At 37.3% G+C, this 16454-nt stretch overlaps 1 protein-coding gene across 3 annotated transcripts in view; it reads left to right on the forward strand.

Annotated features, from left to right (window-relative positions):
* The window catches only part of LOC133285938 (uncharacterized), a 33091-nt gene extending 20969 nt beyond the window's left edge, over positions 1-12122 (forward strand). The window contains exons 7-12 of one of the 3 annotated variants that reach the window (XR_009748069.1): positions 8929-9075; positions 9310-9337; positions 9788-9858; positions 10974-11033; positions 11681-11810; positions 11893-12122. Coding sequence is in view for 1 of the 3 variants with exons in the window: in XM_061483255.1 (XP_061339239.1) it covers positions 8929-9075; positions 9310-9337; positions 9788-9858; positions 10974-11033; positions 11681-11749 (375 nt within the window). In the remaining 2 variants the exon portion in view is untranslated. Of the gene's footprint in view, positions 1-8928; positions 9076-9309; positions 9338-9787; positions 9859-10973; positions 11034-11680 lie in introns of all 3 variants that reach the window. The other 2 variants (XR_009748070.1, XM_061483255.1) reach the window with 2 other exon arrangements.
* The last annotated feature ends 4332 nt before the right edge of the window (positions 12123-16454 follow it).

A 16454-nucleotide genomic window follows, 5' to 3' on the forward strand; every position in this document is an offset into this window, starting at 1 on the left:
CCTCGCTTTTATCGCCATCCCCATTAAAAAGTTTGTTAAAAGTAGTTCATCCATCTTTCATTTACGTCTTCATCTCTTACCAAATGTTTTTGGTTTTCATCCTTGATGCATCTAACTTGGGTGAGGTATTTACTTTTCATATCCCTTATTTTTCCAAGTATATATATACCTTTTTCACCATCCTTGCTCCCTAGATTTTTATACAAATCGGCAAAAACCTTACCTCTAGCCTATGAAGCACTGACACTTCAAAAATCTTGCTATGTCGTGTCCGACACTTCCCGACACTCCGACACTCCAACACGCGTTGTAGAGACTCAAAAAAGGGTTCAAAGGTTGTGTTGAGTTGTATTTTTAGTTTCAACTATTAGATTCATTGGATTACGATTACCATTTTATTGAGTTTGATATAAATATTTAGGATATCTTATGTTTTTTTGCAAAATTGATAGGTATTATAAGTTTAATTTCATTTTTTGATAGATTATTGAATATTAAATATACGTGAATATAAAATGATAATGTGTATTAAGGTAATACAAAGAGTTACAATATATAGAGAACCTAATGGGCTTGAGTGAGAAGCCCATAACTAATACAAAACTAAATAGGAAAATAACATTTACAGATAGAAAGGTAATCTATACAAATCTATATCAAATCTATATATCTAATATTTCCTATTCTAACACCCCCCTCAAGCTGGTGCGTATATATTGTGAGCGCCAAGCTTGTTACAAATGTATTCAACTCGAGGACCTCTAAGAGCTTTAGTGAAGACATCCGCTAGTTGATCATTAGAGTTGACAAAAGCTGTTTTGATTTCTCCTGACTGAATCCTTTCTCGAATGAAGTGACAATCAATCTCTATATGTTTGGTTCTTTCATGAAATACAGGATTGGAGGATATATGTAGTGTAGCTTGATTAGCACAAATGAGTGTCATGGGTTGTTTCTGTTCATAAAGATGAAGCTCATGAATCAACTGCTTTAACCAGATTAACTCACAGGTAGCAATTGCCATTGCACGATACTCAGCTTCTGCACTAGAGCGAGCAACATGATGTTGTTTCTTGCTCTTCCAAGAAATTAAGTTTCCTCCAAAGAAGACACAATAGCCGGAAGTAGAGCGCTTGTCTGAAGGTGATCCTGCCCAATCAGCATCTGAATAACCACAAATTTCTGTATTTCCCTGATCCGAATACAACAAACCTTTTCCTGGTGCTCCTTTGATGTATCGGAGGATCCTCACAGCAGCATCCCAATGAGAATCACAAGGGGAATCATGAAACTGACTAGCCGCACTAATCGCGAAAGAAATGTCTGGCCTAGTCACAAGAAGATAATTGAGCTTCCCAATTAGCCTCCGATAACGACCAGGATCAGATAATGGCTCCCCCTGTCCGGGCAATAACTTGACATTGGGATCCATGGGTGTATCAACTGGTTTACACCCCAACATACCAGTCTCTTCTAGGATATCCAAGGCATACTTCCCTTGACAGATAGAAATGCCTTGTCTAGATTGTGCCACCTCAATTCCCAAGGAGAAACGCAGCTTCCCAAGGTCCTTTGTTTGAAATTGACTGAATAAATACTGTTTTAACTGACGAATTCCAACTTGATCACTTCCGGTGAGAATGATGTCATCAACATAGACTAACAAATAGATGCACTTATCAGGAGATGGATCCTATAAAATACAGAATGGTCAACTTGACTGCGGATTAAGCCAAAAGCCTGAACAACAGAACTGAAGCGACTGAACCATGCTCGAGGAGACTTCTTGAGACCATATAAGGATTTACGAAGTCGGCACACCTTCCCAGACTCCCCCTGAGCAACAAAGCCAGATGGTTGCTCCATGTAAACTTCTTGTTGTAAATCACCATGAAGAAAAGCGTTTTTGATGTCAAGTTGAAGGAGTGGCCAGTGACGAACAGCAGCAAGAGCAAGAAACAGGCGAACTGACGCCATCTTAGCGACCGGTGAGAATGTGTCACTATAATCAAGGCCAAAGATTTGAGTAAAACATTTTGCAACTAAGCGTGCCTTGAGACGAACAACATGGCCATTAGGTCCAACTTTCACAGTAAAAACCCAGCGACAACCAACTATAGACTTCTCTGGAGGAGCAGAAACAAGGTCCCAAGTGCTATTGGAATGAAGTGCAGTCATCTCATCAAGCATCGCTTGGCTCTACCCTGGATGGGAAAGTGCTTCACCTGTGGTCTTAGGAATAGAAACAGAAGAAAGACTAAAAACTAAGGTGAAATGAGGAGAAGAAAGACGGTCATAGCTCAAAAAGGTATAAAGAGGATAAGGGTTACGAGTAGTTCGTGTACCTTTTCTTTGAGCAATGGGAAGAGCTTCTGGTGAAGGAGCCAGAGGGGAAGAATCAACACTAGTGGGCGATGAGTCAGCCAGAGTCGAGTCAACAAGAGGCACAGTTTTACGACACTGATAGGTGAGAAATGGACGGTCCTCAGGTATGGAAGCAATATGTTGCTCATCTGGAATAGAAGTACTTGCAGCTGGCAATGACTAGTCATGAAAAGGAACACGAAGAACATGATCAACTTATGACAATTGAGATGGGATAGAATTAAAGGGTTGTTGATCAAGAAACATAACATCAGCAGAAACAAAGTAACACTTAAGATCAGGAGAATAACACCGATAACCTTTTTGAAGACGAGAATAACCCAGAAAAATACACTTAAAAACTTTGGATGTTAACTTGTCCTTACCAGGAGTGAGATCATGAACAAAACAAGTACAACCAAAGACATGTGGGGATAGAGGATAGAGAGGAACATCTGGAAGCAACAAGTTATAAGGAATGTCATTATTAAGCACAGATGAAGGCATACGGTTGATGAGAAAACAAGAGGCAAGGACTGCATCGGCCCAGAAGTGAAGAGGAACATGCATGTGAATAAGAAGAGTCCGTGTAGTCTCAATGAGATGTCTATTTTTACGTTCAGCTACTCCATTTTGTTGTGGAGTGTTAGGACAAGTAGTTTGGTGTAAAGTACCCTGTGTGGCTAAGAAATTAGAAAAGTTAACAGAAACATTCCTTAGCATTATCACTACGTAAAATACGAATAAAAACACCAAATTGAGAATGAATTTCAGCAGAAAATTTTTGATAAATAGAAAATAACTCAGAACGGTTTTTCATTAAATAAATCCAAGTTCAACGTAAAAAATCATCAATAAATGTAACAAAATATCGAAACCCTAAAACAAACACACTACGGCTTGGACCCCAAATATCTGAATGAATAATTGAAAAAGGAGCATCAGCTCGTTTATTGACTCGATTGGCAAAGGAGGAGCGCATGTGCTTCCCTTGCTGACATGACTGACAATCTAAAGTTTGAAGACCGGATAAAAGAAGAACCATTTTCTGCAATTTTGAAAGACTAAGATGACCGAGGCAACTGCGGATGAGTTGTGGAGATTCTGTGAGAGAACAAGCAACTGAAGGACTCGGCACAACTAGGTAGAATAGATTCCGTGACTCACGACCCACTCCAATCGTCTTTCCCGTACCCGGATCCTGCACAGAAATAGAATGGTTTGAGAAGGTAACAATACAATTAAGAGAGTTGATCAATTTACTAATAGAGATTAAGTTATAAGGGATGTCAGGAATGTAATAGACTGATGTCAAGGTCAATGAGGAGGTTGGACAAATTTCTCCAATCCCATGAACAGGGGCTTTAGTGCCATCAGCAAGAGTAAACGAGGGTAAATTATCAGAATATGTAAGAGATGAAAAGAGTTCCTTATTACCAAAAAGGTGATCAGTAGCACCTGAGTCAAATATCCAAGGACCAAGTGATGCAGAATGAGAAACACAAGCAATGGGATTATCATTTTCTGAAGCAGAGGCCTGAGACTGAGGAGAAGCCTTCCTGAGAAGGGTCTGGAGTGCTGCATAGTCTTCAGAGGAGAGAGAGACTGTACCAGTTGAAGCAATATTCTATTGAGCTATATTAGCAGCATGAGAGGGTCGCAGGTGAGGATACTTCGTGAAGCAACGTTCCTCATAATGACCGAGTTGCTGATAATGACGAGGTCGCTGACCACGTCCTCCTGAGCCACGTCCTCCCTGGCCTCTACCACGACCACGACCACCTCCAATGTTCCCGCGAAAGTCAGTACGGGAAACTAGAGCAGTGGAATCAACAACAGAAGACGATGCAGGAGCAGATCTCTTATTAAGGTTCAGAAGACGCTGATACGTCATTGATAGATCAGGATCCCCACTGGTCAAGATAGTATCCCGAACATTATCATATTCTTCGGGAAGACCAGAAAGTGTGGCAACCATAAAGAGACGTTCCACCTGTTTCCGATATGCAGAAGCATCAGTAGGGTAGGGCAACATATCCAAATATGCTTGCATCAGAGATCGACTTTTGCCAACATATGTCTCCATCTGAGAGTCAGATGATTTTTGCAAATTCATAAACTGAGACATGATGGAATAGAGCTGCTGAACATCATTAGTGTAGAGGTGTTTTGCTTCCTCCCACGCTTCATTGCAGGTTTGAAAAGAATAGAAAATATCCAAGACGATTGGATCAATAGACTGCCAAAGGATACTCAGAAGTTGGTTGTCAATTCTTTCCCAATCAGATTTTTCTTCCTTAGGAATATCAGTAGATTTAGTTGTGAGATGGTTCCCATGTCCCTGTCCAAAGAACCAAACTTGAACAGAGGTGGCCCAATTCTTGTAATTAACAGAACCCTTAAGCTTTGAAGAGGTAATGGGCCCAACATTAGTGGAGATGACAATAGGGAAACTTTTGGCATGACGAGAGGGAGAACTGACCTCCGAGTGAGCAAGAGAAGATGCTGCCATTATTATAAATCATAAGGATATATAACCAAGTGATTAGAAACTAACCTGATCGCAAATCAAGAAGAAGTACGCACAAAAAGTGAGACCTACAAAGAACCAACCACATATCTGGAGAGAGGAGGAGAAGGCGAGTCTTTCTGTCCAAGAATGGCCGGAAAATTCCACCGGAACAGTGCACACGTGCTGGCAGAAGGTGGCGCGTGAGCACCACGTGTAGAGAAGACAGGCGGCGCGTGGAGGCGTGTGACGGCTGCGATGGTGGTCGGACCTCCACAGAACTTGTCGCCGGGAGGAGACGGTCTTGATCGCAGGTGGTTTGGTTCGAAAACTCGCCAGAAAACGTCTCCGGCGGCCGGAACAGTGACGTACGGTGGTTCTGGTGGCGGTCGGAGGTGCTGACGCGTTTGGAAATCACTCAGAAGGAGCTTACAACCCTAGATGGCTTGCCGGAAGGACGCACGGCAAAGAAAAGAGGACCCCTAAGCAGTGGGCTTAGGTTTTAAAGCGAAAACGGAGTTTTAAGCGAAAGCGAGGGTCCTCATAACAAAAGAGCTCTGGTACAAACTTGAATATAAAATAATAATGTTGTGGACTAAGGTAATACAAAGAGTTACAATATATAGAGACCCTAATGGGTTTAAGTGAGAAGTCCAGTCCTAATACAAAACTAAATAGGAAAAGAATATTTACAGATAGGAAGGTAATCTATACAAATCTATATCAAATCTATATATCTAATATTTCATATTCTAACAAATATAATATACACTACATAAATTAAAAATATTATTTAATATCAAAACGTGTCCTAACGTGTCGAAATCTAACACTTTTTAGAATTAACGTGTTGGAGTAGAGTGTCGTGTCGTATCTCGTATCCCGTGTCGGTGTAGGTGCAACGTAGCCTCTAGCTTTTCGCACTGATTTCTTTGCATTTTTTCTCGCCAATCTAAACTTTTGCAAATTATTATCATTGGGACTTTTATGCAAAGATCTAAAGCATTCATATTTCTGTTTAATTGCCTCTTGCATCTCTCCATTCCACCACCATGTTTCCTTTGTATGGAATCCAATTCCTTTGCTTTCTCCAAGCACCCTCTTTCCCACATTTTGGATACATATAGCCATCTCATTCTATATTTCATTAGCTCCTCCAACAAACTCCCATGGTCCTTCATGCAACATTCTTTCTTTAAAGTCTAATTGTTTTTCCTCCTTTAGCTTCCACCATCTTATCCTTGGGTTTTGAGCCCTTTTTCTCATTTTAAGTACTTTGTTGAACCGAACATCTAAAACTACCAGCTTATGTTGCGTAGCGACTCTCTCTCTAGGGTAGACCTTGCAGTCGACACAAGAATTTCTATCTTCTCTTCTAGCCATAAAGAAATCAATTTGACTACGATTTTGGCCACTATGATAAGTGATAAGATGTGACTCTTTTCTGGAAAAAAGTGTTTGCTAGCATCAAATCCTAGGCTAGTGCAATGTTCAAGATATCTTCTCCAGTCTCATTTCTCGTCCCATAGCCAAAATCTCGATGAATTCTATCAAAACCTCCACTGCTTTTACCAACATGACCATTCATATCTCCTCCAAAGAAAATCTCCTCTCGTGGTATCCCTCTCAAAACCTCCTCCAAGTCTTCCCAAAATTGGTTCTTATCATTTGATTGCAACCTAACTTGGGGTGTAGACACACTGAGGATATTCAAAATTAGTTCACCCACTACAAGCTTAATAAGAATAATCCTGTTGCCTTTCCTTTTGATGTCAACGACTTTTTCTATGAAACTTCTATCGATCATAATTCCAACACCATTTCGACTCTTTTTTATACCTGTGTACCCCAACTTGAAACTGGTACCATCCACTTGCTTGGCCTTTTCTCCAACCCACTTAGTTTCTTGCAAGCAAACGATATTCACTTTCTTTCTGGCAAAAACATCTGCTAGCTCCCTCAATTTACCCGTTAAGGTTCCTATGTTCCAGCTTCCTAATCGCATCCTTAACCCCTGGGCAGTGCTTGCCCGCCACGCTCGCCCATCTGCGTTTTAGGACCTTGACTTACTTTTCACCAAATCCGCGTGAAGACCCGGCCCTTGCCTTGGGGCAAGGACCCTGACCCATTTTTCGCTGCACCCGGGGTACGATGCAACGCGTCGCTATGAAGGGTACGCCACTACGAAAGATCATAAGGGTTCATCTCATAAATATAGTTGTTTTCTTACGATCGGCTTGTTACACCTGACGCCAACCCTCCTCCTTTATCTTGGCTTGGGACAGGCCATGCTTGCAAGCACGCATAGGCGGAGTTTTTTGGTATTAAGGTTAATTTTGTAAATTCGGTCCATATTCCCAGTAATATTTTACAATCAACCAAACATAGCATCAGGAAAATTGGCCCAATATTTCCGGGAATATTTTGGCCTATCAAACAACTTTTTGGTAACATTCATGAGAAATTCACTTTCCTAGCATCTTCGGATAAAATTTTTTCTCTTTGCCAAACGCCCCCTTAATGTCAAACTCTTACCAAATCAAGAGGAGTCATTATCTCGTCGAAGAAGATATAGAAGATTTTTTGGGAAACTAAATTACTTAATAGTTAGCAAGTGTCCGGATATTTCCTTTGCTGCAAATGTTGTGTGATGAGCATTGGGTTGTAGTGATTTATGGCTTGAAGTATATCAAAGGATCTCTAGGAAAAAGCCTTATCTATGAAGATAAGGGTCATACTCGCATTGTTGGTTATTCAGATTCCGATTGAGCAGATTCTCCTATTGATAAAAAAAGCCCTTTTGGTTATTGTGCTTTCATTGGAGGTGATCTAAAGAGGTGGCAAAACGGATTGGCCCGCTCCGGTCCGCCTTGACTTGATGCCAACCTTCCAAAAACTCCGCCTTTTAAAAGTGGGTTGAAATTATCAACACTCCTTGTTTTATTCCAGGTTGGCGGGTCAATCCGTATAAATAAATATTATTTTATGAGTTTATAGTGTTATTTAATTCCATTTCACATTCCGGTTAATTTTTTCCATCCCCAAGCCTAAATAAATGTTAATATTCAGTCCAACAACCTCTAGGAACTCATTTTTACCTCCCTGTATGGATAAACTTTGTGATAAATAAAGTGTTTTCTTCTTTATCTTTTGTAGAGGAGTACTAAAAAAGCTTGGTATGACAAATAAAATACTACTTTGTACAAAAAAATAAAATACTATCTTTTGTGGCGGGTTAAACACCATTTTGCCACCTCTAAATCTAATATCCTGAAAGAGTAAGAAACAAAATTGGGTCACAGATCAAGCATCGAAGTAGAATATCGAGTTATGGCATCAACTACTCGTGAAATTATTTGGTTAAAACAACTACTTTAAGAGTGTCGATTCAGGGAGGTTATGCAAATGAGCTTGTTTGTGATAATTAAGTTGCATTGCATAGTGCTTCCAATCCTGTATCCTATGAGAGGACCAAATATATTGAGATAGGTTGTCACTTTATCATAGAGAAGATCCTATCTCGGGACATTACCACTGGATGTGTCAATTCAAATACATAATAGACTATACATGTTACAAGCTAGGATCATATGATATATATATATATATATATATATATATATATATATATATATATATATATATGCTCCAGTTTGAGAGGGATTGTTAGATAAATAAAGATGTTACCATAGTTTGTTTTGTAGTTACGCTTATTTAATATTGTTAGCCTAGCTATTCTTTTATTTTTAAATTGGCTGTATAGCTGTTTAAGCTTGCTGTGCAAGCTCTCTTCCTCTGAAAAAAAATCAGTAGTACTGTGACAGCAGGTCACACTTTCCCTCTTCAATGGTTTGTCCTTTGTCTTCCTTGTTTCACAAATACTGTTTGGATTATTTGAACTTTCCATGTGTTTTCACTTTTCACTTGAGAATTTGTGAATGTCAACTTTTGCTAGAGCTGTCACTTTTCTATATCATATTGAAAAGAAACTTACTGGGATTCTTGTTATTGTCACCACAGAGAGTCAAGTAAGATGGGGTTATTTGTCCTTGCAGGTTGAGGCAGAGCTTACTGAACTATCAATTGAAGAAAGACAAGAATATTTGAAATCTCTTGGTGTTAGTGAAAGTGGTCTTGGGAACCTAATTAGGGCAACCTATGACCTTTTGGGGCTGCGAACTTATTTTACTTCTGGTGAGAAGGTAAGAGGAAAGCTAGAAAATATTTAAAGAGAATTACAGTTTATATCCTGTTAAACATATATGGTTAGTATGGTAACTTGAATCACTTGATTAATTATTACAGTGATTAATTTATTCTAAACTGTAAAAATGTTCACCAACACATCCTAAATTATAACTCTCCCAAAGTATTGGTTACATATCATATCATATTTTATCTGCGAAACTGATTTTGTTTTTCTAATGTGTATACAGGAGACAAAAGCATGGACAATACTTGCGGGTTAGTTTTTTCTCTGGATGAGACTATTTTCCTTTGACTGGATTTTATCCTTTTCTGAATGCCATGTTCATATAGTAATTTAAAAAGGTTATTAAAATGGAGTTTTTGAGAGGAGCCTTGGAACAATGGTAAGGTTGCTCCTCCGTGACCAGAATTCCGGTCACGGGTTTGCGTTTGGAAAACCACCCCTTTGTTAGAAAATGCAAGGGTAAGACTGAGTACAATCGACCCTCACCCATACCCTCTGCATTATTATAATGGAGTTTATTTTAACTTTTTCAACTTTGGATGGGCAATGAAGAGATCTTGTGCCCCTTTCTTTTCAAGATTGATTGTCCATTTTTGTTTTGGAGTAACCTGAGATTGATTGACCAAATAGAATTAATAATAATATAAGGATTCTACTTAGATTGGATCACTTTTCTAAATTTTAAACCTCTGTTGTACTAGGAATGACTGCGCCTCAGGCTGCTGGAGTTATTCACTCTGACTTTGAGAAGGGTTTCATTCGAGCAGAAACAGTAAGCATCAAGGATATGATTTTGAACTCTTGTTTATAATAACATATATGACTTGGCATAGCAAGTATATTGTAAACATTAAAAAACAAAAAGAAAAACGTGGAGGTGATTTTGATATTCAATATTCTAGATAATGTGGGGAAATAGACTATTCTTGATAAACTTAATGGTAAGAGTTGTAAGTTTTTGTCTAAAGTTTATATTTTAGACCTGAAGTGAGGCAAAACAATCTGTTTTTTAGTACTACTTTTGTAAAAAAATGCATTGAATATAAGCAATTTTATTTGTATTAATTTGATGTAAGTAGATTCCACTAATTACCTCTTACGTTACTTTGTTATTATTATGATGTAGTCTTTACTGTTTTGTTGCATGTCCCACATTTGTATGTTGCAGACTACCAAAGTCAAGATAAAATAGAGGAGGGGGTAAGAGAGAGGGAGGGGGACCAGAAATCTATCAGATATAAGTTGCTTTCTGTAGCCTAGTTGGAAGCCATAAAGTGTTAGTTGTATGACAAAGAGACCAAATATGTCATAATTGAAGCTCACCTTCTCCCAACTTATTAGTTTCTCACTTTGTGATTATCACACATATTGTGATTACCGTTTCTCATGATACTGTATGCAACTCACCTTTTCTTACAGTTGATAGCCAATTAGCCATTAAAGAACAAGTTTTGATAAGTTAGGATTTTGTCGTTAGTATCCTCGAATTTACTTTAAAGTGGGCGATTTTAGAGCAGTAGTAAAGCTGTTGCTTTGTGACCAAAAAGTCATGCATTTGAATTCAAAAAACTGTCTCTTTGCAAAAATTGTAAGGATAAGACTGCACATTAGGATTTTTCTCACCTCTACCGTCGCAAGTTATTGTTTCATGGGGAGTGATTTTTCTTATACTAGAATTGGATTTCTGTATTCTTCATTTTGATTTATACTGCTATAGGATAGACAAAAATGAAAGCTAATTTTCACTGGATTTGGGTGCCTGAATGAAGTGAGACCCTGAAAATTCATTTACTTTTATTACATATTCTATTGCGTTTATTTTAAGCACACGTCATAGTTTACATACTGCATTCATTAACCGTCATTAAAAATGTTATTTTAAATTAGGTGTCTTATGATGACTTTGTTGCTGCTGGTTCACTTGCTGCAGCACGAGAGAAAGGACTTGTAAGTTGCTTATTTCATTGTCCTCCTAGTAAACGTGGTTTTCTTTCATATTCTTGATATATAATTTAGCTTTAGTAAAATGTTTACCTACTGTGTTATGGACTTCTGTTTGATTTCCGCAAGCACAAAAGTATAAAATGTGAACGGGTGCATTGCTGGCATGTTAGTTAGGTTATTTCAATATCCTTGTACCTATTTGGTTGGAACCGTTGGATTCAAGGTTTATTTGCTCATATTCTCTATTATATCACATGGGTGCTGCTTGATGTTTACTTGTCTATGTGGGATTAATAGTTGGTTTGGGAAGGAAGAGCATGGTTCCTTTCTATGAAGCACCGATATTCCAAATTTTTTTTTCCAACGTATCCGATACACGTATCGGAAACGTATCAAAAACGTATTGTATCGTATCGACGAATTAATGGTCGTATCGAGAACGTATCGGGAACGTATCGAAAATGCCGTGTCGGAGTCGGTGCTTCATAGGTTCCTTTAATAATCTGTTTGTATTGTAATTGTGTTTCAGTGTAATTCAACATCCATCATTTCCCTATCCCCTGCGGAACATGTACAAATTTATGAACTGGAAATCAGTTTCTTTTCTCCTGGAATATTATTCTAAATTTACCTAAATATATGGTTTGCAGTTGAGATCTGAAGGTAAAGACTACATTGTACAAGAAGGAGATGTCATGTTGTTTCGATTCAATGTTTAGCAGAACATACTGCTCCCAGCTGGGAGTCAGTGGAGAAGTTGAGATATAATTCATGACTAAGGTCAGGATATTTTTTTCAGCCATTTGCTGGTTTAGTTTGGATAAGCATTGTTTTGTTTTAGTAACAAAATGTTCCCAACTAGGAGCCATTGGAGAAGTTGAGACATAATTTATGACTACAGGTGGAAATTATTTCAGCCAATTGCTGGTTATAGTTAGGAGAGGCATTGTTTTTTTGTGAAAACATTCAAAATTTGTAATATTGCAATACATTAAATTTGCTTGAATAATTATGATATAATAGTAAGAATGAAAATTCTCTCTCCCTCATCTTTGGCTATAAATTCAAAATGCATTATACTCCAATGTAAACATAAGTAGCTCTCTTTACTTGCACGTTTCTCGTTTTTTCATTTGACTTCACAATGTAATGCTTAATTTGTATTAGTGAATTATGCAGATTTCATAGGTTTAAGAGAGTTGCTAAATGTATTTCCAAAAAAAAAGAGAGTTGCTAAATTTAATCTAGAAAAATACCTGCTGGGCGTATTGATAGGAAAACACATGAAAGATAGTTTGGTAATTTTAGATGATGAGGTTCCAGCAGGATACTCTTTACAGGGTCCCAATTATATTAATTTAATCTGTGGCCCCCTTATAGAAAAGGGGTTGGTTTCAGAGTATCGACTAAGTTGGAGTTCGTGGAATTTACCGTTCTTCTACTCTGTTGCTCTGACACCGGAGGTTGACATCGACACCAATATGGGCATTGACGCTGATACTAGACACAAGATATCACTTGATATTCAGATACGTTAGTTTTAAAAAATGTTAAATTTTGACATATTAAGATATATTTTGATATTAAATAATATTTTTAATTTATGTAGTGTATATTATATTTAACATTTTATAATTTAATAAAAAAACAAAGTTAAACTTATAATATCTATTAATTTTACAAAGAAAATATATATATATATATATATATATATATATATATATATTAAACTTAATAAAATGGTAATTGTAATCTAACGAATCTAATAGTTAGAACTAAAAATACAATATAATATCAGATTTTTTAAAATGTCGGTGCATCATAACTTTTATATCATAACTTTTATTTATGAATAAGTTTCTTCTAGTTATTTAATCATATTGAACATTGAACTGACTTGAGCGTCGGAGTGCCTGGTAGGTAGGGGTGTTCGCAGTCTGGATTGGATCGGTTTTGAAAGCAAAAATCATCCGATTCAATCTCTTCGGTTTGATCATGTAATCATCTATTCAGTTTAGATTTTTTTTCAAATCCGATCCAATCTAATTTTTTTCGGTTTGGATTGGATCATTTTTCGGTTTTTTGAAAATCCTAAAATTTGTTTCATGATTATTGTGCAAATAACATCTTTTGTATATATTGGCTTTGTAATTTTTTTTTTTTGAAATACAAAAGAATCAGTAAACGATAATATATTTTTTTTATGGGCAATGAGACATTAAGCTCTCCACAAATGAAATTTTGTTGATGAGATGTGATTAGATTTTTTTCTTGGGTTTAGTTGATGTGTTAATACATCTCGGGTTTAGAAGTTTTTGGGCTATGATTGGGGAAAGACCCAAGTAGGTAGAGGGAGAATTAATATATTGGATCGGTTTGGGATTGGATCGATTTTCATCAATAAATTCGAAAATTGATCCAATTCAATTAAAATTTGTGATTTTTTCTCGGTTTTTGATTTTTTGATTTTCGGTTTATTCGGTTATCGATTTTTCGGTTCGGTTATCGCGGTTTGAATTGATTGATGAACACTCCTACTTGTAGGTATGCCCAGTCTCCTCCAAACTCACCAGATACGCGAAGTGCTGATCAACCATCTCACCAAGCAGCCCAGCATCTCAACAATTCTTCAATCAACTTTCCTTCTCTTAATCAACATATTCTATTCTCAACTGTGCATGGTCAGACCAAACCAAATATTTATTGGACCGATTAGTATTGAGTTGCTGTGATAATGTTACTGGGTTAGAGTAATATTTCACGATATTAAATGAATTCGACACTACATCTCAACCTAAAATATTACATCTCAACCTAAAATATTAAATTATTGGAAGAATTTATTGTAAAAGAGATTGAATAAGCTAGTGATAATTGAGTGAGCTCTACATATAATTTTTCTTAAAATCTTAAGGAATCAAAATGTTTTGTTGAACCCATTCAATAAATTATCGCTTAATTAACTCTTTACTAATAATTCTCCTTCACCATCAACTCCCCCCACTTCCCAACGGATAGTGCAACTTATTGCTCACTCCCACCGCCTTAGGCTAGAATAAATTACCGAAATTCTAACTGAGCGAAAGGCCCTCATGTCAGAAAGGATAAAGTGAGATGTTTTGGGACAAATAGTTGAGTGGCGCAGCCTTGAGCATTAGCCACATAAGACGAAGCACCTAGTCAAGGTTCCATTTCTGTGGGACACCCACCAACCTCGTGGCACATCTTGGTGTAATTGAGCGGCCCCATTTTTCTATTTTTAATGAAATCATCAGGATATTTAGAACAAAGAAATAAAGTATCTTTGTGAAGTAGCATACTTTAGAGATACATGTCAGAATAGTGCCTCTTCTTATCTTAAAAGTTATCTTGAATTATTAGCCTTGTCATGCAAGGGTCTTCTTACTTTGTACATTGCAGAAATGAAGTCAACCATCTAAGTAAGTGATAAGAGCTTACTACCCAAAAAAAAGAAAAAGAAAAAAGACACACTAGGTTCAGAGAATAGTGTAACCAGGTAAATCATAATGTTTACGAAAACAATTGCAGAAAAGTGAAAAGGATTCCACCGCTAGTTTCATATCGGTTTATTTTGGTTCGAGAATTTTCAAATTAATATTGCATGTGACAACTCTTTCCATATTATTTTCTCCAATTTTAAAATTCGAACTTAAAATTTCTGATTAAGTAGAATAAATCTCTTTACCGCTTAAATCATACTTGTTAGTTATAATTCTAACATTGAAGTTTGCTTCTTCTTTTTTTAATTATGAAAAATACAATTCTAGGATCTACAAATGATTCCAAATTTCAGTTGGTAAAAAACATTAAGAAACAACCAAAAAAAAAAAAAAATTAAGAGAAAATTACTAAAGAAGCCCTGATAATGTCATTATATATCAAGAAGATATTTCTATTAAAGAAAAATAATAATTTCCACTATGTAAGTAGGGAAAGGTTATACTTATTACATTTTTTTTCTTACTACTCATGTAAGTAATATCAAATGATTAAGGTAAATCTTAGATTTTACACTTAAATGCATTAAGATTATTCTGGAATTTAATGTTAAATCTGATGTTAGAACTCTGATATGAAATTTCTCAGTTCACACTGCTTTCCCTTCCGTAACTGTATTCATTATAGTGCTCTATCTTTTGACTATTTTACGACATCAAAATTCAGATCGTTAGAGGCGAATTGAAAGCTAAGAATGGTAATTCTAAGAATCCCTGAGATCTCAAGCTCATGTTCTAATTATGTGATGTATCAAAAGTTTTGTACTCAGTTTTATTAGGGAAATTGATACTCATTTAACATAGAAACTGCGCTATTGAATCAAGCATTTTTTTTTTAAATAAAAGTTTTGTTATGGATCCATATAAGAGGCCTATTGATTGACAAGCCCAACAAAAGACAATCTAAGATTTAAATCAAGCATAACTACAGAAGGATATCCATGAATGATACCAATTTTAATACAACAACATGATAGATGGGCCTAAGCCACCATCAGAGAAAGAGGCGTTAAAGGTCCAGAATCTACTACTCACAAGTAAACCCTATAAATAAGAGGTAAAACCTACAGGTACGTTACGCTCTCTCTCTTATTGTTATGCTGTCACTGTGCGCATACACACATTCCCTTTGGAAAAACCATTATTGTTTTCCTGTGCACAGTGATATGCTTGACTCAAGGGTATCTCCTTCATAGATACCTTGGAGAGGGCATTAGATCCAAGATCAACATACTAGCCCATTGGGCTAGACAACTCTGTCTCCAAGACAGAACACTGGCGCCGTCTGTGGGGATCGACAAAGTTGATATTCCCACGAATCTGACTAGAGATGGTAGTCCGTACGAGGAGTAATAGCCAACAGCCACAGCCTCCCTATCACCCATTGGATCCGGTTCTGGAAGAGGTGAATCAACCTAAAAACCAACTAGAAAACGAGGTGGACTATGACACAGTCATGTCAATGAGGATGTTTCAGATACTGCCTCCACGCCAGCCCCCCGCAACCGAGTTGCAGACCCAGCTCTGCCTCCCCTTCTTCCTCAAAATTCGGTGGATATTGTCGCCCGCGTTGCGCAAGCTGCAGATCCTGACTCCCGCTTTGCCCAAAATGCGTTCACCGCAATCATATGACAGATGGAATATATGGAAAATCGCAACAACCTCCAACGGCAAGAAGATTTCAGGAGAATTCAGGAGGAGAACATGAGGAGGATGCAAGATATGGAGCAATGTTTAATGGAGCTAAGGGGACTGGGATCTGAAGGGATCCAAGGTCGAGATGGTAGTGGCCAGAATAGGGATCATAACCTGGATAATCAAATTCGGGTTACGGAGGCTGGGATCCAGGGAAGGAAAATGCAGGAACTACTGTGGACCCAAATTTGGGAAGCCATGAAATGAACAA

The sequence above is a fragment of the Gastrolobium bilobum genome, unplaced genomic scaffold, assembly GCF_033153095.1.
Source record: "Gastrolobium bilobum isolate Gb01-03AN ecotype WA unplaced genomic scaffold, APGP_CSIRO_Gbil_v1 utg90377, whole genome shotgun sequence".
NCBI lineage: Eukaryota > Viridiplantae > Streptophyta > Magnoliopsida > Fabales > Fabaceae > Gastrolobium > Gastrolobium bilobum.